This window comes from Ostrinia furnacalis, unplaced genomic scaffold (genome assembly GCF_004193835.3).
Source record: "Ostrinia furnacalis isolate ACB-3 unplaced genomic scaffold, ASM419383v2 OfSCF5186, whole genome shotgun sequence".
Lineage (NCBI taxonomy): Eukaryota > Metazoa > Arthropoda > Insecta > Lepidoptera > Crambidae > Ostrinia > Ostrinia furnacalis.
This window is the reverse complement of record NW_021135425.1, coordinates 305,484-329,049: the sequence shown is the minus strand read 5'-3', so window position 1 is coordinate 329,049 and position 23,566 is coordinate 305,484. Positions and strand designations below refer to the sequence as shown.

General features: G+C 39.8%; 2 protein-coding genes across 6 annotated transcripts in view; one reads left to right on the top strand and one right to left on the bottom strand.

Annotated features, from left to right (window-relative positions):
• Positions 1–12,454, top strand: part of LOC114360822 (proton-coupled folate transporter) — a 38,834-nt gene extending 26,380 nt beyond the window's left edge. For 3 of the 5 annotated variants that reach the window (XM_028315640.1, XM_028315638.1, XM_028315639.1), the window contains 6 exons: positions 4,038–4,223; positions 5,812–6,102; positions 6,361–6,515; positions 9,459–9,627; positions 11,231–11,390; positions 12,085–12,454. In XM_028315640.1, the coding sequence (XP_028171441.1) occupies positions 4,038–4,223; positions 5,812–6,102; positions 6,361–6,515; positions 9,459–9,627; positions 11,231–11,390; positions 12,085–12,163 (1,040 nt within the window). In that variant the 3' untranslated portion in view covers positions 12,164–12,454. The remainder of the gene's footprint in view (positions 1–4,037; positions 4,224–5,811; positions 6,103–6,360; positions 6,516–9,458; positions 9,628–11,230; positions 11,391–12,084) is intronic. The other 2 variants (XM_028315637.1, XM_028315641.1) reach the window with 1 other exon arrangement.
• Positions 12,455–14,888: 2,434 nt separating this feature from the next.
• LOC114360824 (putative serine protease K12H4.7) lies at positions 14,889–22,799 on the bottom strand. The gene is made up of 9 exons (XM_028315642.1): positions 22,321–22,799; positions 18,805–18,992; positions 18,333–18,568; positions 18,054–18,189; positions 17,830–17,977; positions 17,573–17,732; positions 17,360–17,492; positions 17,109–17,278; positions 14,889–16,729 (listed from the first exon to the last, which is right to left on the bottom strand). The coding sequence occupies exons 1-9, from the start codon at positions 22,519–22,521 to the stop codon at positions 16,617–16,619; spliced, it is 1,485 nt and encodes a 494-aa protein (XP_028171443.1). The 5' UTR covers positions 22,522–22,799; the 3' UTR covers positions 14,889–16,616.
• Between the last annotated feature and the right edge of the window lie 767 nt (positions 22,800–23,566).

Below are 23,566 nucleotides of genomic sequence, written 5' to 3'. Positions count from 1 at the left end.
GATGATTGCTTAAGTGAAGCAGCAAATCAAACGCACAGCGTTGAATAGAGCTCTGTGATTAGTTCATGTGTCACCCTGTGCGTCCACGCACACTGTGACCTCAAAGTAATGTTTGTGAATACAGGCGTTAGTCCCGCCCGTACCGTGCACCGCTACTGAGAAACTATGACAGCGAAACCTCAGCGTTAACGCATACCTGTAACTTACAATACAATGTCACGACCTTTAATCAAGATAAGAAGAAAAAGAGTATTAATGTGACTTTTTTTTCCAGATAGGGCTTTTAAACGACCTACGATGGAGAATTCCGTACCGGCCGCCACAAAACATCGCCATCCACGTGACGGCGCCCGACGCCGACGACGACGACGACACCGACTACGACGAGTACGTGCCGCCGCTGCGTAGAAAGCTGAGCACGCCTCTCGTTGCGCTGCCGGGCGCTGAAGGGCTGCTGGGTATGCCACGTAAGTATTTTTAGATAGATAGATAAAACGTAAATAGAAAGTACCAAAAGTAGGCTTAAAATTAGTACCCACAACTTTGAGTATAGCAGCAGAAAAAAAACATTGTGACACAATATACTTAATACTAGGTACACAGACAGACACACTTTATACCGTAATGTGTGTCGCAGCAACGCAAAACGGCCAGCGTGCAGCGGCGGGTTCGAAGTTCGAACCCTCGAATCTCGGATCACGAGTCGGCCAGCCCGAAATTTTCACCGTAAAATAATAAGTACTAGGAAATAAAGTAAGGTTAGGTCATACTTAGCACTTACCCGTGTATTTATTCTAAAAATATGACAACGACTATAACAACACAAAGGAAACCCATCATAAAATTACGGCTGAAAGCACCTGAAAGTGTCTGTTTTCAGGGAAACTAAAATTAACTTCTTTATTTTACGTGGATGTGTAGGAGTTTATTATTCCCTGACCATCTCAAAGAAAGTTTGACTTGCGTGGGATGTTTAATTGTGTATATTTTTTATATTTTGTTGAGCTTTTAATACGACGCGCGTCAAAGGTTCTATTATAACTTGTGTCTAAAGCTTGGATAAATAAACTACAGTTTTATAATTAGTTTGTTATTGCTCCTATTTATTTATGTTACGGTTAATGTGATAAATTGAAAATTATTGATAATAACCGGTTATTGTAAAAGTTATAAATTAATCACATTTAACAGTGATTATTTATTAATTCAATCTTAGTACTAACAAATTTCTTAAAAGAGAACAACATCTTGTGTACGTGCTCGTGTACAGCCAAACTTTTGAACGTTTTGATATCATATATTAATATAATTTGGCATAATGAGTTTGGAATGTTTCTTGCATAATATTACTTTTCCATGATGCCTATAACATAATGTTTTGATTTAAACTGAAAAATAGGTTAAGGTGCGGCGGGGGGGGCCCTTGGGCCACCCCTAAGCCTCCTATTTAGTTTTATACACACATAAATGACCTCATATTAATCACATTAACCAAATCATGCGGTAATTATTCATAATAACCGGCGATTATTCATAATTTTCACATTTATCACTTTGACCGTAACATTTATATCCATAAATACCTAGTACTACATCCCATACTTAATTAACTAGGTCTGTAAAAATAATTTTTCAAATCGGTTCAGCCGTCTCCGAACAATCGGGGATCATAAATTACCTCTTAGATTTCTTTTTTGAAGTCGGTACGAAAAATTAAAACTGCTGCTAACTTCTTCATTTTCTTATTTTAGATATAACCCGCACAACACCTAGCCGTTCGCTTTCGCCACTGGACCGGACAAAGCGTCGCTTCAGCACGATGGTGTCCAGCGCTGCAGCGGCTGCGGTGTCGCGGAGACTGTCGGCTACCTTAGGTTGGTGCCTGGCGACTCCTACGCAAGTCAAGCCACAACTGGTTAGGCAAGGGCGCGCGTTGTGCTTGCAATACATCAAGGCACAGATAAGACGATCTACTCTCTGCGCGAAAAAGGTGAGAAATTATGAAAAGTTGTGTTCTTAACATCGAATTTTAGTTTCAAGTTTTAATCTTTATTAAAAAGGTGGAACTAAGAAATATCCCAATGAAAGTTTGAAAGGCCTTTTTTCCTATTAGGTACTCTGTTTATCTTTTGGCTTCTTCTATTTATGAGCACAGAATAATAATGTACTTTGGTATGAGATAGTGCAGGTATGAACTATAGATTGTTATGGGAACAAATGAAAAAAAAACTAGGTATATCGACTTAACTTTATTTTGTAAGTCGATTATCTGTTCTAACAAATCAATTTTACAATCGCTCAAAAGCTACGAGTAAAGTATATCTAAAGCAAATATTTGGCATAATGTGTGGGGCACGAGTGTTTTAATTACCGCCATAGAGCCACACAATAGCCTGATTAATGAATCAATGGAGGTGTAATTACCCGCGTGGCTTTTCTGTTCATTATGAATTTACTGAGGAATTTACCTACACAATGCAGCGTGCCTGTAGCATACAAAAAGGGAGAGTTTCTAATTACCTGTAAATATTGGCCCATTCAATATTTCTCCTTTCAATTAAGTATACACACTCGTAGCCGTTGGATGAGGGGTGGGTAAGTACCTATATTAAAAATTAGATATTTTCATAATGGGAACTTAATTATTATCGATGATAATATTATATTTTTACGTAATTATCGGGTCCTTTGATGATACCTACTTCAACAAGTTTTATAAGTTTTCAACTAACTAGTTATAGCCTAAGTTGTTAGTTACATAAAAAACCTAATTTAGTTTAAACATACGTAGTCATCACCGGCTTTTAGGTCTTAACTAAAACTAGTTAAGACTTCAATCTGGGTTGTAGGACTAGAAGTTCCTTAAGGTACTTTAACCTTTGCTGACTCGGTACCTGAGCCTGAAAGGAATAACCCGACCTTCTGTTTATTTTGATTAAGGTTCGCTGTAGACTTCTTCATTTCTTCCCACATTACCATAACATAACTTACGCAAAGTTCTTACGAGACTTTTTATAATTACGAATTACTTACCTACTAAATCAATCCCTACAATAGTCGAAATTATTCTGAAATATCAAGAAATAACGGAGTTTTTGCAATTACGAATTACTTACTAAATAAATCCCTACAAATAGTCGAAATTATTCCGAAATATCAAGAAATAACAAAGCAAAAGAAGATACCATTACCTACTTACAATAATTTTCAAATAAGTAGGGCGAAGTTTCCTAGAAACTTATTAAAGAAATTTTGGGTAGAGCATCACTTTGAATGTTTTATGTATTAGATTTACTATTCAATCTTCTCATTTTATGTTTCTTTTATTGGATATTTGATTATTTATGTTTCACATGGCCTAACTTTCTCAGACCTAGGTCAATTAGTACAAATTACAGTTGCCGCGAATACTCGCTATTATTCGGTATTCGGCATTACTCGACATTTTTTTGATATTCGTCGAATACCGAATAATAGCTAGTATTATTCGGCATTCGGCGAATAGTCGTCTAAAATAAACTTTTAGTGAACAAAAAAAAAACTAATGAGTTAAAAATAATCATATTTTTATTATTTTCCCTAATAAAACAATACACAATATCAATTATTATTTGTAATATGTACTNAACGACAAGATAAAGTTGTATTGTTAAATTGTTCTATAGAGCTTCGTTCGTTCGTTGTTTTCAGTCAAATGACGTCCACTGCTGAACATAGGCCTCCCCCAATGCTTTCCATGTTGATCGATTGGTAGCGGCCTGCGTCCAGCGCTTCCCTGCTACCTTTACGATGTCGTCGGTCCACCTTGTAGGTGGACGTCCCACACTGCGTTTTCCGGTACGCGGCCTCCATTCCAGAACCTTGCTGCCCCATCGGCCGTCAGTTCTGCGTACTATGTGCCCTGCCCATTGCCACTTCAGCTTGCTAATCCGTCGGGCTATGTCAGCGACTATAGTTCGTTTACGGATCTCCTCATTTGTGATTCGTTCTCGCAAATTACTGATACTTCTTCAAAATCCTGATTCCACTGATTCCAGCATGGCCTCTGGAGTACGTGATCTACGTGGCGACGTTCCCGAGCGCACTCACGGGCGCGGACCTATCGATCTTCGCCGCGTGTTTCGCCTACATCGCTGACGTGTCTTCGCTCAAGAATCGGACCTTGAGAGTGGGGATCTTGGACGTCGTCTATTTGAGCACTATGCCCACTGGAGTCGCTATTGGTAAGAACTATCTGAATATCGAGTGCCAAATAGACTGCTCTCGTACGTCAAATACCTTCTTTCGTTTTTCCGCCTACTTAATCCGTTAAACAACGCATTAGTCTTTTTTTTATTTATTTTTTATCTAAAGAAAAGTTGCATCGTCTTAACTTTAACCGGAACTATAAATTTTACCGGTGTTTTTGCATGAAGTTGACGATTGTTATAGTTAAAGTAAGATGGTGCCACTCAGCATTACTGAGTTTGCGTGGAAAACAAAATACGCGCGACGACACCTCCTAGGATATCTAGTCGACAGGACAATCACGAGCGACCATTGACGCACGCACGCGTATTCTACATAAACTATGTATGATGGAAAGTAGAAAAAAAACGGTGTTGTATTAAATATTGTGCAATATTTAACTGCCTGAATAATAAAATAATTAATCATGTATTTCCACCGCCATTTTCCGAAGTTTGGCACTTCACGTCACACATTAGTTTACCGAAGTCAGCCCTATGGCGCCGTCACAATACCGATCACTGACATTATGTCAACGATGCGGTGCTTGACTCTAGAGCTAAGCTAAATCACACCATACTGTTGACAGCATTGAGCATTCATTTTTTTTAAATACCTTCGCCAAGAAAACTTTCTGTACGTAGTACTTATTATTAATCTGTGGCATTACTAATAAAATAACTATACGTAACGCAGTTTTAAAAATAATGCAATATTTTGTTTAATTATGTAGTGAACTACAGTTCTAGTAAATACTACATACAAAAGTAAGAAACACTGCTATTGGGTTTTACTCGTAAATAATTTTCGACGAGAACTCATTTCACCACCTGCACAAATGTTACGAGTCTCATTGTAATAACATTTGGAGGAACAATGCCCAAAGCCGTAGCGTTCCATGTACTTGTATTGTAACGTTGCAACAACTAGCCTATTAGGCTAGTTGCCTAAAAAAATTTTTTTAGTCCGTAATGTTTAATATCAAAAAATATTGGACACATATATTTTTATTTGTCAATCTAACAAATAATTACATAGTTATGGTGCGTTGAAGTTGCGCACGACGTCACAACGTGCGGCATTTTTAAGCAAGCGTTGACGTCACGGGCCTCTTCTTATGAACTTTGGGGCGCTTTATCTCTTTAAATTTTCATTAGTTTGAAAAAGTGAAAAATACGTGTAGAGTATTTTTTGATAAGTTAACTGACGGACTAATTAAAACTCTTGCTTTTTGACCCAGGCAACATCCCCTAGGCTAGTTGCCTAAAAAAATTTTTTTAGTCCGTAATGTTTAATATCAAAAAATATTGGACACATATATTTTTATTTGTCAATCTAACAAATAATTACATAGTTATGGTGCGTTGAAGTTGCGCACGACGTCACAACGTGCGGCATTTTTAAGCAAGCGTTGACGTCACGGGCCTCTTCTTATGAACTTTGGGGCGCTTTATCTCTTTAAATTTTCATTAGTTTGAAAAAGTGAAAAATACGTGTAGAGTATTTTTTGATAAGTTAACTGACGGACTAATTAAAACTCTTGCTTTTTGACCCAGGCAACATCCCCATTACTTTCTGTTTCAGGGAATGTGTTATTCAACAAAGTGGTCAACAGATCCTTCACCGTTATGTTTGCAATAAACACGTGTCTCATGGTACTGGCAACACTGCACTGCATACTTTTTCTCAAATGGCAGACCAGTCCCGCTCAAAAAACTCTGAGGGAGGCAGGAGTCAAGAACCCAATCACGGATTTCTTCGACGTTAACAACATTAAAAGGACACTAGTGACGTTAACGAAACCTAGATGTAACAACAGACGCCTTTTCCTCTGGTTCTTGCTTATATCTATGGCATTTTATACATTCCAAAGAGGTACGCCCCGCCCACTGCTAATTTATAGGTCACGCAACGAGAGTTGAGGCCATCAACACAAGCAAAGATTTGTGTATGTATTACGCTATCTGCTCTGACGTATTGCGTTGTCGGAACGACAATAAAGTAAGGTGTGTGTTGTGTATTCAAATATTACAACAGTGTGAGTTCGTCTCAACTTTCGTTGCGCGACCTATAAATATTTCTCAATGTTCTATACATTATTAAATATTTTATAAATGTATTCGATATTTCCAGATGAACGGCCCGTGATGTACTTATACACGACGATAGTGTTCGAATGGGACGCGACGGACTTCAGCTACTTCCGCACGTATCTCAGCACGGCGTACGTGGTCGTGATGCTGTGCGGCATTCCGCTGATGACCAGGCTCCTCAACTGGAGAGATACGGTGCGTGTACTATACAGATTAGAAATGAGACGTATTTACTAGAACAGATCCACACACTAGGTATTTTACAGTACTAGGCGGCACCTATTCCAATTTTTAAATACTTGATCCACCTAGTATTTTATAAATTACACGATTTCCGACCCTACCATCAAAGTAATAGAGGTTATTTTATTGCGTAATCCGTAGTCGTGTATTACGCGCACCTAGTATTTCTCGCTAAGCTTATGTGCGAACGTAGAGATTCACTCCGTCTCTGTCTGACCAAACAAATTTGAGCGCGACGAAGCAAACGCACACAAACGTAGTCAAACCATATTCATGTAAATAAGAAAAAATATGTAAATATTTTTATGAAATTGATATCTTTTAAATACGCCAACTTTTAAGTTGACAGTCCAAAACCTGTTGAAGTATGAAGGGAGGAATTATTATTCAATTTCAAATTGCATTATTCATACTACGGTTGTATCTTTTAAAAAAAAATGTATTTTAAAGTCATATTACGTGGATTAGTCCGCACTAGTCGCGTCAAGTATGCTAAATTACTACGTACTAGGTGGAATAGGTATTTGGATCGAGTATTAATAAATACTAGGAATAGGTGCACCTAGTATCAAATTTACCTAGTATAACCCATCTCTAATACAGATCGTTTCATCCACGAAGACGCACCACTAATCACTATTCTTCCGCTAATGTTTGAGTGTTATCGGTACACGCTAAATCATCCATGAGTGCACACGCACACTACAATAATGACGCTCGGATTGCTCGGATCAATCTCCCCGCACCCCGCGCGACCGAGACCAAAAATTGGTGGCGCGCGTTGTGGATGGCACGATCTACAGGGTGGAAACGATAAGTGATCTCATTCGATTATTTCTAAACTATACAATATATCGAAAAACTGGTCACTAATCTTGAAAGTGCTTCACAAGCTCTATCCAACGGTACCAATATTAGGTTACAGAATTAACTGGATCTATCCGAAAACTTCATGTTTTCAGTCTCCATACTAAATGTATGCCAGCCAAACAATATTAGAAGTATTAATTTTTTTTTATTCAATAATAAACACTTAAAATGAACTCGTAAATTGCATTCTCATTTAAAATTATTATTGGAAAACATTGGTTTCAGGCTTTACTTGCTATAATATTAACAAGACATGAGTGCCATGACTGTGGCTGTACTAAATGTATGGAAGCTGGAAACATTGAATTATCGAATGGATCCAGTTTATTTTGTAACCTATTTATTGGTACCGTTGGATAGAGCTCGTGAAGGATCAGGATCAGTAACCAGTTTTTTAATATCTTGTATAGTTTTTAATATTATATGGTTTTGCTAAATGTATGGAAGCTAGAAACATTGAATTTTCGGATAGATCCAGTTTATTCTGTAACTTATTATTGGTACCGTTTAATAGAGCTTGTGAAGCACTTTCAGAATCAGTAATCAGTTTTTCGATATCTTGTATAGTTTAGAAATAATCGAGTGAGATCACTTAACGTTTCCACCCTGTATAGCTTAACTCAGTGCCTGAGGTATGAGAGCGGCACGGGAGGGTGTTTTGTTACGTCAAAATAATGGCAGTGAGACTTCAGATTTGTATGTTATAGTTCCAAAATACTGAACTGTCCTATCCATGACATTGACAGTGGGGCGCCACCGTCAATACCGGATCGCTGATTCCGATTTTTGCCATGTTGGAAACCATATAGTTGAACGATGGTAGCGCCCCCCTGTCATTGAGTTTGGTGGGACAGTTCAGCTTGGGTCATCTATATCTCGCGTCATAATAATAATATGTCAAAATCACCCCTCCCGCTCCCATACCTCAGGCACTGTCTGAGTTAAGCGATAGACACCGTTTTGATAGGTCAGCTTTTTTCTTATACAGGGTGGAAACGATAAGTGATCTCACTCGATTATTTCTAAACTATACAAGATATCAATAAACTAGTTACTGATCCTGAAAGTGCTTCATGAGCTCTATCAAACGGTATTAATAATAGGTTACATAATAAACTGGATCTAACCGAAAACTCAATGTTTCCAGCTTCCATACATTTGGTAAAGTCACATTATTTTAAAAACTACACATGATATCGTAAAACTGATTACTGATTCTAAAAGTGCTTCACAAGCTCTATCCAATGGTATCAATAATAGGTTACAGAATAAACTGGATCTATCCAAAAATTCAATGTTTCTTTCTTCCATACATTTAGTACTACCACAGTCATGACACTCATCTCTTGACAATATTATAGCAAGTAAAGCCTAAAACCAATGTTTTGCATGAATAATTTAAAATAAGAATACAATTTACGAGTTTATTTTAAGAGTTTATTATTAAATAAAAAAAATTACACTTCTAATATTGTGTGGCTGGCATACATTTACTATGGAAGCTGGAAACATTGAATTTTCAGATAGATCCAGTTTATTCTGTACCCTAATATTGATACCGTTTGAAAGAGCTCATGAAGCACTTTCAGGATCAGTTACCAGTTTTTCAATATCTTGTATAGTTTAGAAATAATCGAGTGAGATCACTTAACGTTTCCACCCTGTATAGTTCGACAACTTTGTTCGCGACCGTACTGCGGTGGCGGGAACGAGGTAACACGTAGCAGTTCCCTGCATTGACTTTTCTACCCCCTGACATCTTGATACCTCGTCCCTGCCACCGGCAGAATATAATAGGACCAACCCCAACAGACAGCAGACTAAGTGAGTAAAATATGCGAAAATCGGGCTTCCTAACCCGTCTGGCCAACGTGGGGAGTGTAGCCCAGACCGTTCATTTGCCTCTGGTAAACTGGGGAGTCCCTGTTCTACGTAAAAACTAACTACGTAATAAGGCCACAATGTTTGACTTAACTGCAGTTTGTACGTTTTAAAAACTATTAAGTTTTGTGTTTCAACAAACAGGTGATCGTGATGATCGGTGCGTCCGCGCACATCACCGGGCACTTCATCTACGCCCACGCGTGGGACGAGAAGCTGATGTACCTGGGCGCGACGGCGGCGGCGCTGGGCCCGTGCGTGGCGCCGCTCATCCGCTCCATGACGTCCAAAGTGCTACCGGCCTCGGAGAGAGGTGAGAACCAACGTGAACGCAGCTGATCCATCATCACCTTTATGATGTCATCATCTTGTGCCATATCTTTCCATCGACCGTCAGTTCTTCGGGCTATGTCAGTGACCAGTTCATTAACTCATCGGCTCTATGCGGCTAAAACGACGCAAGCGCATAAATAAACTATCATCGAACAAAAAGGCCTGGCCCGTGCGTGGCGCCGCTCATCCGCTCAATGACGTCTAAGGTGCTGCCAGCTTCGGAGAGAGGTGAATTCATCATCATCATTACTTCACCCTCAGGATGTCCACTGCTGAACGTAGATCTCCCCCAAAGATTTTCAAAATGGCCAATAAGCAGCCTGCATCCAGCGCCTTCTTGCAACCTTAATGAGGACATCCCACGCTGCACTTGCCGAAACATAATCCAGAACTTTGCTGTGCCATTGGTCGTCAGTTCGGCTGTGCCCTGCCCATTGCCACTTCAGCTTGCTAATCCGTCGAGCTATGCCAGCGACTAAAGTTCATCAACCCATCTGTTCTATGAAGTACAAGGTGCTGCTGGCTTCAGAAAGAGGTGAGAAACAACGCAAACGCAACGCAGCTAATCCATCATCATAAGCATCTTTTCAGCCTGTCTTGTAGCTTTGAGGACCTTTATGATGTCATCTGCCCATCTTGATGCGGCACGTGGCCTCCATTCCTAAACCTTGCTGCCCCGTCGGCCGTCACTTCTGCGTGCTATGTGCCCTACCCATTGCGAAACGACGCAAGCGCAGAAAAAATAAGCTGCGGCGCTGAGCTCAAGCGTGGCACTGCTTATTCGCTCCATGACGTTTAAAGTGCTGCCGGCTTCGGAGAGAAGTGAATTCATCATTTCAGCCACTGCTGAACATAGACTCCCCCAATAATTTCCAGATAAGCTAGTTCCAGCGCCTTCCTGCTACCTTTATGAGATCATTTGTCCACCTTGTGGGTGGACGTACCACGCTGTGCTTGCTGATACGTGGCCTCCATTTCAAAAGCCCCATTGCTGCCCCATCAGCCATCAGTTCTGCATGCTGCGCCCTGCTCAACGCCACTTCAGCGTGTTAATCCGTAGAGCTATGCCAGCGACTTTAGTCCATTATCTCATCCGCTCAGCCATAGGACTTCTACTGCTGAGCTTCCTACCCTAATGACTTCCAGATTGGCCGCTTGGCAGCAACCTGCATCCAGCGCCTTCCTGAAACTTTTGTGAGTTTATCTATCCAGCTTGTGGATGGAAGTCACTCTTCGCTTGTCGATACGTATTCCGGAACCTTGCTGCCTCATCGGTTACGGTTCTGTGTGCTATGTGTCCTGCCCGTTGCCAGTTCACTTTGCTAATCCATCGGGCTATCCAGCAACTTTAATTCGTTTAATCTCATAAAGAAACACTGAGCATTGGAAAACAAAGATATCGAACATTCCCAGTGAGAGGGTCATAATGATTTCATTAAAGCCTGCTACTATATTCATTTTCAATCGTTCGTCTAGCCTGCAAGTGTAGTTTTAAAGCAGCGGTCTTAAAGCAAATCTAGCCTAATGCTAATCCGTCGTAACGCGAAAAAAAGGTGTGTGTTAATTCAGTATTCCGTTTCCAGGTGTAGCCTACGCCTTCCTCTCCGTGATGGAGAACGCAGTGGCCATGTTTGCCTCCATCGTGTACTCGCAACTGTACAAGGCCACGCTGCAGACCGACTACATCAACTCCATATTCTACCTAACCATGACCACGCAAGTCATCGTGTTCGTTTTGTCTTTGTAAGTTTATTTTACTTTAAAATACACTTAGTTTTAGCTAAATGATTTCCACTGCTGGACAAAAGCCTCCACGACGACCAGTTCTGCGCATCCAGCTGCTTCGCGCGATCTTCACAAGATCGTCGGTCCACTTAATAGGAACCACACTACGACTTTGGTCCCGTTGTCGACACTCGAGAACTTTTCTGTCTAATAGTCAGTCCTACGAGCTAAGTGCCCCGCCCACTTAAGTTGGACAATTCTGCAGGCCATTAAATTAACCATTTATTTTGGTTTCCTGCGAAAATATAATTATTAAAGTTTATCGACTAAATGGAATCCATCGAATCTTATTATTTCAGTTTCTAGCTGTTGAGCCATAAACAATGGATTACATCTCGGCCTCTTACATACGTTTCTATCTTGGACGAATTAAGTTTCTATGCATTTTATAAAAAGACCGCCGATTTCTCCATATTTATTGACTGAATACTGGGACACTAATCGTATCTTATAATAATCCCCAAATGTTATTTTTAAAGTTTGATAGTTCTTAAGCTATATAATCAGCTTTTAATACCAATCAGGTTAGTCAAGCCAGAAATAAAATCGGCCTTACCTATGATGAGCTAACGCAAGCGGCCTTCGCGCTGTGGTTTAACAACTTGTAACAAAAAAATTAAGCCCTTTAAAATTTTTACTAATTCTGTTTCAGCACTATGGATATTCTACTCAAAGGGAAGAGGCTGGAAGCAATCATGCCTGAAGAGAGACAAATTACTGACGAATCGTAACATTATCTGTTTTATGCAAAGAAAAACGCAACATTTAACTGCCATGCCGGTTGCATGGCAATTGAGTATTTAAACATAAGGATAAATGAAAAAGTTTTATTGGTTCATTACATAAATGTAATGTAAATGTAAGAATGAACTTATTATATTTGATATTGTAGGTATACCTAGTACCTACATAAGTATGAAGTTGTCAATTCCATTTTTATTATTATAATATTTTGTGTTTAATTTAGTACTATCGAATATTACGGCTGTGATACATCGAAGAATAAATGCAATGTTACTTAACACTTTGTTTTATCAATTACCTAGACCCATCCATACTAATATGAATGAAAATAAAAATAATTAACTTTTAAAAAAAATAAAACCGACTTCAAATGCGTGAACACAAAAAAAACTAAAAATTAAAAATATTGCGTATAAAAAAGTTCATCCCCAATTTTCCACCCTTGGGGGTGAAATATTTTCTTCAAATACGCATGAAATCACCCTTTTGATAATACCTATTCAACAAAAAAATTATCGTTCAAATTGATTTATAATCGGCGGAGATATTGCGTATAAAAAAGTTCATCCCCAATTTTCCACCCTTGGGGGTTGTTTTTTTTATTATTAAATTTAAATGGGACCACCCTTGAGGTATTACCTATACGCCGAAAAAAGATTTGTTCAAATCGGTTCATAATTGGCGGAGTTATCGCGTAACAAACATAGAAAAAAAAAAAAAAAAACATACGGGTCGAATTGAGAACCTCCTCCTTTTTTGAAGTCGGTTGATAAGAATGTCCGTTTGTTAAGTTTCCTGCTTAATCCACTGAACTGAACCAATTTTCATGTCTGCGTTATCCCAGCAAAATGTTGTCTCCTTTCAAAAATCTAATGATGCAAATAATTATGTGCGTTCCCTTCGAGAGGCCACTGTGGAAAACGAAGGTTTCGTATACATAAACTGGTGTAAATGAGCCCGAAATTAGAGCCTTCAGCCGTTTCAGCAGTACCTATTCAAGAATAACTGGTTCTGCTAGGATAACGTTATTGCAGCTACACCAATTTTACCTGCTCAGTCTAGGACTCTAGGTGGATGATTGTGTCCGAGACCCCTCAAGTTTCGGAATTGCTTGATTGCAGAAACAGACTTGGACATTTAAGAGTACGAATTTTTTTCATCATGTAGGGCATGTTTGGCTTTTTACGGTCTTGTCCGGCCTGTCCGGCTTTTGTTAGGCTTTTTATGTGGCTGCCGCGCCAGGCGAAATTCGAGTCACAGAATAATATAAAGCGCACGGCATCAGTACGGCTAGCACGAAAAACTTTCCGAGTTCAAATCGTTTGCGTACTCGAATCGCCATCAAAACATTTAGTAAGAAAACTACAACAGCGCCTTTGTGAACGTTTCGTAAATTGAACTTAGTATGAGATGTGGTTGTGCGAAACTAATTTTGAGAATCAAAATTGTCACGTTATCGTTTAATTCGAAGACTGAGTATCGAATTTTATCGAATACGCAAACGATTCGAAGACGAAAGTTCTTCATGCTAGAGGTACAGGATATTGGGCAACCGATGATAGTACTCACTCGTGAGCTATGACACTAATTGCACCCCCCTCCCCCCGTGACATGTCCGTCCGGCTTTTAGGGAAAAATGTCCGGCCAAGTGAAGCACGGAGTCCGGCTTTTGTGTTTTTGGACCTGGCAATCCTAGCCCCAGGTCCAATAAGTATTTATTTTTAAATCGACCTTAGCTGAATAGCATTACCTACTGAATAGAAAGATTTGACTCCGAATGGAGTAAGGTTGAAAAGCACAATCAAGCGGCCTGTCCTCTACGGATCAATAAATTAATTGCTAACTAACGCTATCTTCCAACTCATCAATGTAATACAGTGTGTGGTTTTGTAAAATAACGCCCATCTCAGAGGTATCTATTATCGAATATCGAGTATAATAGGGGTCATCCATAAAGTACGTCACACGAATTTCATGATTTTTTGAGCCCCCCTCCGTCCTTGTCACAGGTAGTCACATTTCTGAGACCCCCCCTCCCTAGTGTGACGTCACATGTTTTGCAATTTCACATAGAAAAATTATTAAATTAACAGCAGTTCCGAAATAGTTTTATTTCCATTTAAATTAAGTACTTTTTTATGAAATCAATATTATATCAAATATTTGAAACAATTGAAATGTGATGTCACGAAACTTAGGACCCCTCCCACCCCTTGTCACACCATGTCACACTTTGTCGACCCCCTCCCCTCTTTACGTGTGACGTACTTTGTGGATGACCCCATACCTCTGAGATTAATGACTGATGCCAAAAATATATTTTCAATTTTCAAATCAAAAAATGGTAATATTACGCGGGCGAGCTATCGGACAGTCCCCCCGCTCTCCTGTGGCGGCGGTCGCATGATCGTGCTCGGTGGTGAGCGCGGTAAGCGGGGGTGGTGCGGGGTAACAAGCGCCGTCATGAAAATTTTAGGAGACGTTTAAACAAGGTTTTTTACTAACAAATAATAGTTAAAATTTTATTTATATTTTTCTTGTAATTACTTTCATGTGTACCCTGTGAACCCTGTAGTTCTGAAATTGGATTGATACCATTTATCTATGACCCCGTAGTTCATTATTATCTTCTATGACCTTCCCTAATTATATTTAGAGATAGTTTATAGTCAATACTATTATTATAGGGATGAGTGATGAATAAGACAAATGTCGACCCATGAATAGATTTATTTCGCAAATAAAATACACGGAACTTATTTGAGATTCCATTCTCGGACGGCGCACTTAAGCATAACGTTACACGAAAGTAGCTTACATAGGAAGTTGCTTACTTAATCCATAATATTGTAAAAGTAACAATGAGCTTATAACATAATATTGTATACTAAGCATGAAGATATCAATTCCAAAACTATTTAAAACAAAGTCTTTAATGAAGTGGGTTCTCGTAGACTTACAACTATTGACTATTGATTGAGTAAATCATGCGATTATCTTGTACGGTCGTTAAGCCTCAGACAGGGCGTACGGGCTGGTGAGGCACCTGTGTGTCCGAGGCAGATGTCTCCTGCGAGGGCATGCCATCGCAGTGATGATGGACTTTCCAAGCCCGGCGGACCGCGGCCCGAGAGTCGCAGGGCCAGGCGCCCTCGACCATAAGAGATCACCAAAATCGGTTTCTTCTATAATAGACACTGAACATTGAACACTACTGAAGCATAATAAACTTGGATTTCACATCAAGTTGCTTCCAATCACTTAAAAATATTTTTTTTCCTTTTTTTTAATTTTTTTACCTTTTTTATAATATATTTTTTAAGAATATTAGTCATTTGTATTCTACAAATAACTAATATCCCAGTTAGCCCCTCGTGTTACGAGTGGGCTCGCCACAATAATCGATCGGCGGCGATATTCGAACCCGCGTTCACCGTTCGGTTATCGTGGCTGTCCTAATCCTAATAATAATGGCTGTAAAAGCCAGGGAGTAATATAACTACGAGGTTGATTTGCCAACCATGTCAAATGCAACTTATTACAAAGACAAACGTTTCAAAAACATTACAGTAAAACGTTGTTTTGTAATATCAATTGCCTGCTTAAAACTACTTCAAATCTTGATTTCATCAAGTCGATTGCCAGTTTGGCCAAGTATACGCATATAAGACATCGAAATTGATCGATATATTGAACATCATATGCTAGAAAACTTACAAGTAGTAGTAGATAGGAAATATTATAAATCATAACTAAGTTTTTTGTAAAATCTAGTAAAAAAGAGAAATGTTTCTAAAAGAACAGCACCAAAATGAGAAAATTCTCCACCCTCATAAATTTTGCACCACTCTTCAGTCTAATTACCTTACTCTCCTCAACATTTTATCGACTACATCCCACGAAGCCCACCCTTACCTTTTCTCGCCGCCATAGTTTTTCCCAACGCCCAATCATGCGATAGAAAATAAAAAAATGTGGTAACTCATAATAAACAGTCTGAATCTGTAAACAATAAATAGGTCACACACATAATGCTTAGTGCTACACAATACATCTAATAAACCAAGCAGTCGTGTAATTGACGAACTGCGCAAATCTTACTGCTAATACATAAATTGACTCGATTGAGCCTAAATTGTAATCGACCGTTTAGTAAACCATTAATAATCGCATTAAACGAAGATATAGTGCCGGATCATCCGGCCCAGCCCGTAAAGCCGGCGGCTGGGGCTATTCTTGGTTTATCATACGGATGACTTGTTGGGCGGCGAACACATCGTACAGGTGGTGCATGGACGAGACCGCGGCGAGGCTGCCCATCCAGTAGACGGTGATGAGCGTAATCTTGCGGGCCAGGTAGAAGTTGGCACACTCCGCGTTGGAGTAGTCCCGGGGCGACTTCGTGGAGAGTACACGCATCATGCACTCCTTCCATGTGAGTCAGGGGTACGAGACCCAGTTGCCCAGGTACGACAGAATAGCCTCACGGGCCTGCTTCAGCTCCTCAGAGTCGCTATCGGCGGGCGGGTACATGTTGGCGCAGTGGGCCGCACCTAGGACAAGCAACAAAATTCATTTCAAAACATCAAATTTCGGGAGCAAGCCGGGCCGCCATGGAAAGAAGGTAGTGCTTTGTGAAACACTGTGCTGAGTGTACTGGAAGGGGGCGCCACAGTAAAATTTTGCCCTGGTTAGAAAAAATCGTAGATCCGTGGCTGCAAAACAGGAACGCTTTGCGAGAATGTTGTCTGTGAGTTAAAAGGATAATAATCTTTATTTTAGTACAAATAACACAGCTATCTCAGACTTTAGTCCGATAGAATCCTTCAACTAAATCCTCTAGAATAACAATGTTCCATAGCTGTCGTCCACCATCCCTTAAAGCTACTCAGAGACAAGTATTTCGATTATAATTTTGAAAACATCGCTCACCACGAATGTAGACGACCGGGGCAGCACTGTCCGTGTATTTGGTCATTCCCAGCGCGTGCCAGGGGTCCACCGAGCCGTGGACGTAGGCAATGCGAGCGATCGACAGGTCCAAGCCGCCGTACTCATTGTTGGTCCAATCAACAGCAGCTTTCAAGAACTTTCCGTCGAACCTACAATAAAATAACCAGTCAGAAAGCCATAGAACACCATGTATTGTTTATTTCAGAATATTTAAAATAGTCTTGTCTTACTTCTTTCCAAACACATCCTGGCATTGTTGGATGAAAAAGTCAACCGTGAAATTATTTCCAAATACTTCCACTTCGTCTGAAGACGTTTGGTAAAATCCGAATTCAGTACAGGTTTGGTACATCCATTGACGAGCTGAAATATATGTTACGTGAATTAAATGTTTATTTAACAAAATTTAACAACTTAGATAAAATTATAAATAGAAATCTTACCCTCGTCACTTCCCCACGTAACATTCCTCAGTTCTTTTATCATGTTATTATAACTGTAATCCAAGCAAGTTTGGTTGGATTTATCCAACATGATACTGTTGAATTGAGCCAGTTTCTTATAAGCAGGCAACGAGTTTTGCTTTGTGAGCATCTTGCACACCTATTCAAACAAAAACCGATAATGTAAATAAGTATGCATAATGCAGTAAGTATGTTACGAGGCACAAGTTTTTCCTAACAGAAAAAATAATTCTTACCGAATTGATAGTCACATTTCTATATTTCTTGTCAGCACCAATCCTATTGTCTTCATTATATTGGACCAAATCAGCAAAATCATCCGCAATTGAGTTGTAAAAATTTTTGATGTCATTGACCGACGCACCAGAAAATGGTTTGCAGACCCTAAAGAACAAAAAAATTAAAACACCCAAACAAAAGAGTTATTTTACTCTTCATCAGTTGTTTATTTACTACGTACCGGAATTCCGCCTCGATAACTTCAGGCTGAGTCTTCATCAAAGTTGTTATTTGGTTGTGGGCTAACTTGACCTCATTGGAACATTGGTCATCACCAGTTTTTTCTCGCAAGGCCCCGACGACTATTTTAAAATATTCTGTATAAAAGAAAGAACTTTAGCATCCAATCGACTTGACAAAAAAATACAATTAACTTGCACGAATTGCTCGTTGATGAGCGTATGCGCAGATCGACTAAGAATATTCGATGTTTGGTAGAAAGCAAGAGGTTTGTAGGTACCTCTGAAATCAACTTTGGCCAGGAGGGGGCCGCTGCTCGACACCGCGCCGTGCACGAGGTGCGGGTACTTGAGGCGCATCCAGGCCGCCAGGGCTCCAGGGTACGACCCGCCGAACACCACCCATTTCTGATCTTTAGGCAGCTTGTACTCAACGTTCATAGCCTTAATAAAAGCTGCTAGATCCCCTAATGCTTGGCTCGACGATAAGTACACCAAATTTTTTGTTGACATGTCCCTGAAAAGGAGTCATATTAATCATCTCAAAGCCATACCTATATTGTTCAGCTCGTATGACACGACCATCGTTTATCAACAATTAAATATCAACAGCTAGTTCACATTTTATCTTATGACCTTTACTCTTATTCAACTGCTAACAGAAAATAAGTATCTGTATAATTTTAATGTCACTGGACTGCTATTTATACAGTGTGTAATGTGTATCTATCAATGTTAAATTATAAAACTTACTTTGTAGGATGACTTTCACCGTAGAACCTGTGCTCCAAATTGAACATTATAGCTTTGAATCTCTCGGCATATGCGAACCATGCGCCTGCCACCATCCACCTAGGATCGGCGGGGCCTTCTCCCCCAATCATGAGAAAGGCAGGCCCTGGCCGCTCGCGGTCGTAGAATTGATCGTTGACGAAGTAGCGCTAAAATTTAAAAAAACATTCAGCATCTAGATAGCCACAAGCTTACCTCTATTATGGTGTAAGAGGTTGGACTCTCTTAATATGGGAATGAAACTAATCTACTTAACAATTTCCATATGTAACCTCCGTGCCCCTCCTCCAAACCCCGCCGCACTATGGATCGAAAATAGTTTTTTTGGACATAGATATTTTCACAATTTTTATTTAAAAAAATATACCTACCTATCGATCGGTTACATTATTTTGATTAATAAGTGTCAATAAACGTATTTCTGCAAAACTAATAGTCTGGCTGGATTTTTTTTCCTTTTACGTTGTATGGAATGAGACAGAAAGTGGTCGATTTCGACTAAGATCTTGCTTTAAAACTACTTGGGCCTTGTTCTACGACTTGTTAACTATAATTCTCTACTTTCGTGTAGTTTCCGGGATGCCACCAAAGGCTGCGTGTCATCCATCGTAGTGACTATGCTCTGTGTCTGCCATGTCTCGAATACGAAGTGATGATTAGCGGCTAAATTCGATGATAAAAAAGTAGTGCATAGGTACGCGAAAACACACGAGCCCCGCCCGACCCTTGATTGTATCGATCAGCGCAGTACCGCAGGCCGCGCTGCGCGAGCGCGACACATAGTGATAAAATTGTAAAGACAAAGACTTTTTTGGCGTTCGTAAAATTTATTTATTTATATGGTACAAATTGTATGGATGGGAAACTAAATCATCAACAAGAACTACAAGTGATTACGACTATTTCGTCTGTGTCCGGAATGTCTCCAAAACAGACCGATCGCGATGGCGACTGAAGCCGCGCCTGCCGCGCTATCACGAGTCCCGCCCGACCCTTGATCATATCGATCTGCGCAGTAGCGCGGCGCAGAGTGAAACATTTAAAAGACAGACTTTTTTTAGCATTTATTATTCAATTTTATTTATCTCAAAGGCAGAAGTATTTTTACAAAAAATATTGACAATAAATGTATTTAAATATCATAATTCAATCAATCCTTTATTATTAAACTGAATACATAAAATATGAGACAACATTCAACAAATCCCGATGATTGATTCAAAGGATAGTACTGTCACAATATCGATTAAAATCTACTATTTAAGTTAGGTTAAGAACAAGAGCAATTCAAGCTCAGAAAGAACCGAAGCCGATACCTTGTGGTCCAAAGCAGCAGCTGCTTTCCGGGAAGATGACATTGTCACCAAAGGAAGCATGTCTGCTATCGTAGTGACTATTTCGTCTGTGTCCGCCATGTCTCGTAAACAGACCGATGGCGACTGAATTCGATAAAAAAGGCGTGCATGCGCGAAAATCCCGAGCATGCGCGCCCCACCCGCCGCGCTACCCACGAGTCCCGCCCGACCCTTGATCGTATCGATCAGAGCAGTAGCGCGGCGCAGAGTGAAAAATTTGAAAGACAAAGACTTTGTTAACGTTGATAAAAATTTATTTATTTATAAGCACGAATGACTGGGAAACTAAATCATCAACAAGAGCTACATACAAGTGGTTCATTTACAGAAAATATTGACATAATCTTTAGTAACATAATCTATTAATCTTTTAAGCTGAATGGACACAATATGAGACAACAAGCCAGAGGATAGTACTGTCACAACAGCAAAATAATTTCCACTATTTTAGGTTACGTATGAAGACAAAGAAATTCCAGTTCAGTAAGAAATGAAGCCGATACCTCGAGGCCTACAGCAGGAGCTGGTTTCCGAGAAGATGTCACATCGAGGTCTACAGCAGCAGCTGTTTTGCGGGAAGATGTCACCAAAGGCAGCGTATCTGCCATCGTAGTGACTATATCCTCTGTGTCCGCCATGTTTCGAGAACAGACTGAGGGCGACTGGGATTCGATAACACCGCCGCGCATGCTTGAGAGCGCCGCGCGCCGACACGCTTGCCCCTCGCGCCCCGCTTACACACCGCATTGACCCGACCGTGCCCCGCCTGCACCCCGCCGCCCTTTAGCTGTATCGATCGGCGCAGCAAGACGGCGCAAAATGAAGGAATATGTATATGATATATTTTTTAATCATTTTATTAATTTTGTTTTATATCAGTACATGGATTTGGCTACTAATACATGTTTTTACCATAGTATGACATTATGTAACTAAGTCTAATTTCTGCGAGCAACCAATTACAAATATTTAATAAGAAAACCACCCTGTATATAAAATATGTAGCGTGTACCTATTTAATTTTTCCACATTAATATACTATCATTATGCTCGAAGCGCACCAACCCTCTTCTTCTCAGAAGCTTAACCCACTTGTTACGGAATTCACTTTTTCTATCACTTACCTTAAATCAGTCATGATAAATTTATCTCAAAACTATCGCTCCAAAACTTTATAGTTATTTACGTCAGTGTACTTATAAGACTTGGACAGTACTGCGACACACCTCATCTTTCAAATGTTGCACATAAAAATTGTTTACACTACCCACATTAGTAAAAATATTTATGTAAAACCTAGCGTTCTTTTAAAAGAACACTAATAACAAGTGGGTTAATGGACTTTCTGAAATGTCTGATTGCATAGCTACCCGATAGCAACTATAGCACCAGCAAATGTGATCTTGACCGATCATATCCTACATTGAGCGAGTTATAATAAACATTAATAAATTATAGACAGAATCTAATCTTCGATATGTGATTAAAAAAAGTTAAAACATAACATTGTCATTGTTGAAAATAACAAATAGCTATCTGCCGTTGTTGATGGTATTAATAATACATATATTGTTGATGAATAATTGTAAAGATAATAATTGCATTTGGGTCAACATGAGTATTGATCCGAGTGGCAAAGGGTGGGAGAAGGGGTGTTGGATGGAAAAATTTTTTCTCGCTAAAGCAAAGAAAAATAAAAATCTACGGGGCCAATTTTACGAGCTATGTACCCTTTTAATATAAATCTATGGACATAAATCTTTGGACAATTTCACACAGCGCCAGCTAGCCCCAAAGTAAGCAACTTAATGCTTGTGTTATGGGTGCTAGCTTAACGGATATACTACTTAAATACTTTTTTTTTTTTTTTTAAATACATAAATATTATACATAGTCACACCCAGACCCGTCACAGAAATTAAAATTCATCATTTCAATTTCTGCTCGGCCGGGAATCGAACCCGGGACCTCTCGGCATAGTAGTCCGGTCTGAACCACTACACCAAACGGCCGACACTACCCACATTAGTATATGCATTTGCTGCACAGCGAGTGAAATTTAGAGCTTTGGAAAAAGGGAGAGGGGGTAAGTACCTACCTACTTTCTCATCTAGGTACTTACCTGTTTCCAGGTGATTAGATTCACAGCGCTGGAGTGATCCAGCCTCTGCTTAAACCACTTGGCTGCTGGTAATGGTTCATTGATATCTCCACCTGGTGATCCTAAACTGCCTCCTTTTCCTCGACCAAGGCGAAAGTCTTTAAGACTTAGTACCAATATTGGCACTTGAAATAGTAACAAAAAGCAAACTAATAAACGCATCTTGCTTAGATATTAATGCATACACTGAATTAAATGAATACTTTATGACCGGCACAGCAGCAACTACTCTCTAGCGCACTCGTCACAAAGTGCCGTGGGTGGTGCGCTGCGCAGCGATATGTCCAAGAAATGGAAATCAATACAAACAAATCTATCACACAGGAGGAGGGAAAGGCGATCCCTCATTCATCAAATGATTAAAGAATAGATTTAAAAAATTAAATATCTCGCTGTTTCTCATTTGCACACGATAACAACAGAGATGCAATACCAACACAACAAATCAATAACTCATGGACCAATAGCAGAAGGGCCAATTTACCACAGCATCCAACTCGGACCGGATGGCGCAAGTACACTATGCAGCAAATATTGTCCAAGTCGAAGCTTTAGCCCCATGAATGATAAAAATGGAGGCCACACTCGAAATACCTACTTGAAGCACAAACTATGTATCAAAACAGCTGACGTACGCTGTTGAACGACCAATCGTATCGCAGAATCGAGAAGCGTGTCTGGATTGTAGACGTTAAAAGTTACCTTAATCGGTGCTCTGAGCCCTTGATTACGGTAACTTTTAACGTTTCCAATCCAGACGCGCTTCATTGATTCTGCGATACGATTGGTCAAAACAGCTGACGTACGCTGTTGAACGACCAATCGTATCGCAGAATCGTATGGACAGAACAATGGACCAATGGAGAAGTTGATGTTGAAAATAAATTAAAATTAGCGCAATAAATGGGCGCAGCGCCCCGATTGCGCTAAATATTTTCGACTGCAACGCGACTAGACGACGAACGAAAATCATCTGTCAGTTTATACGTTTATACGAAGTTGTAATGTAACCGGTGGGTCTAGACAAAGTGCAAATTACAATCGCAAATCAGTCGAAAAGTGGTCGAAAAGCCCCTTTTTTGCATGGAGTTTTGACGGATTCGATTTTCGATTCGATCAAAAAGTGCGTTTTGTCTAAGGGGGCGGAGCGTAACTGCATTTTTGTGTAAAATCTGACAGAAAACTACTTTTTATCAAACGCAGTCAA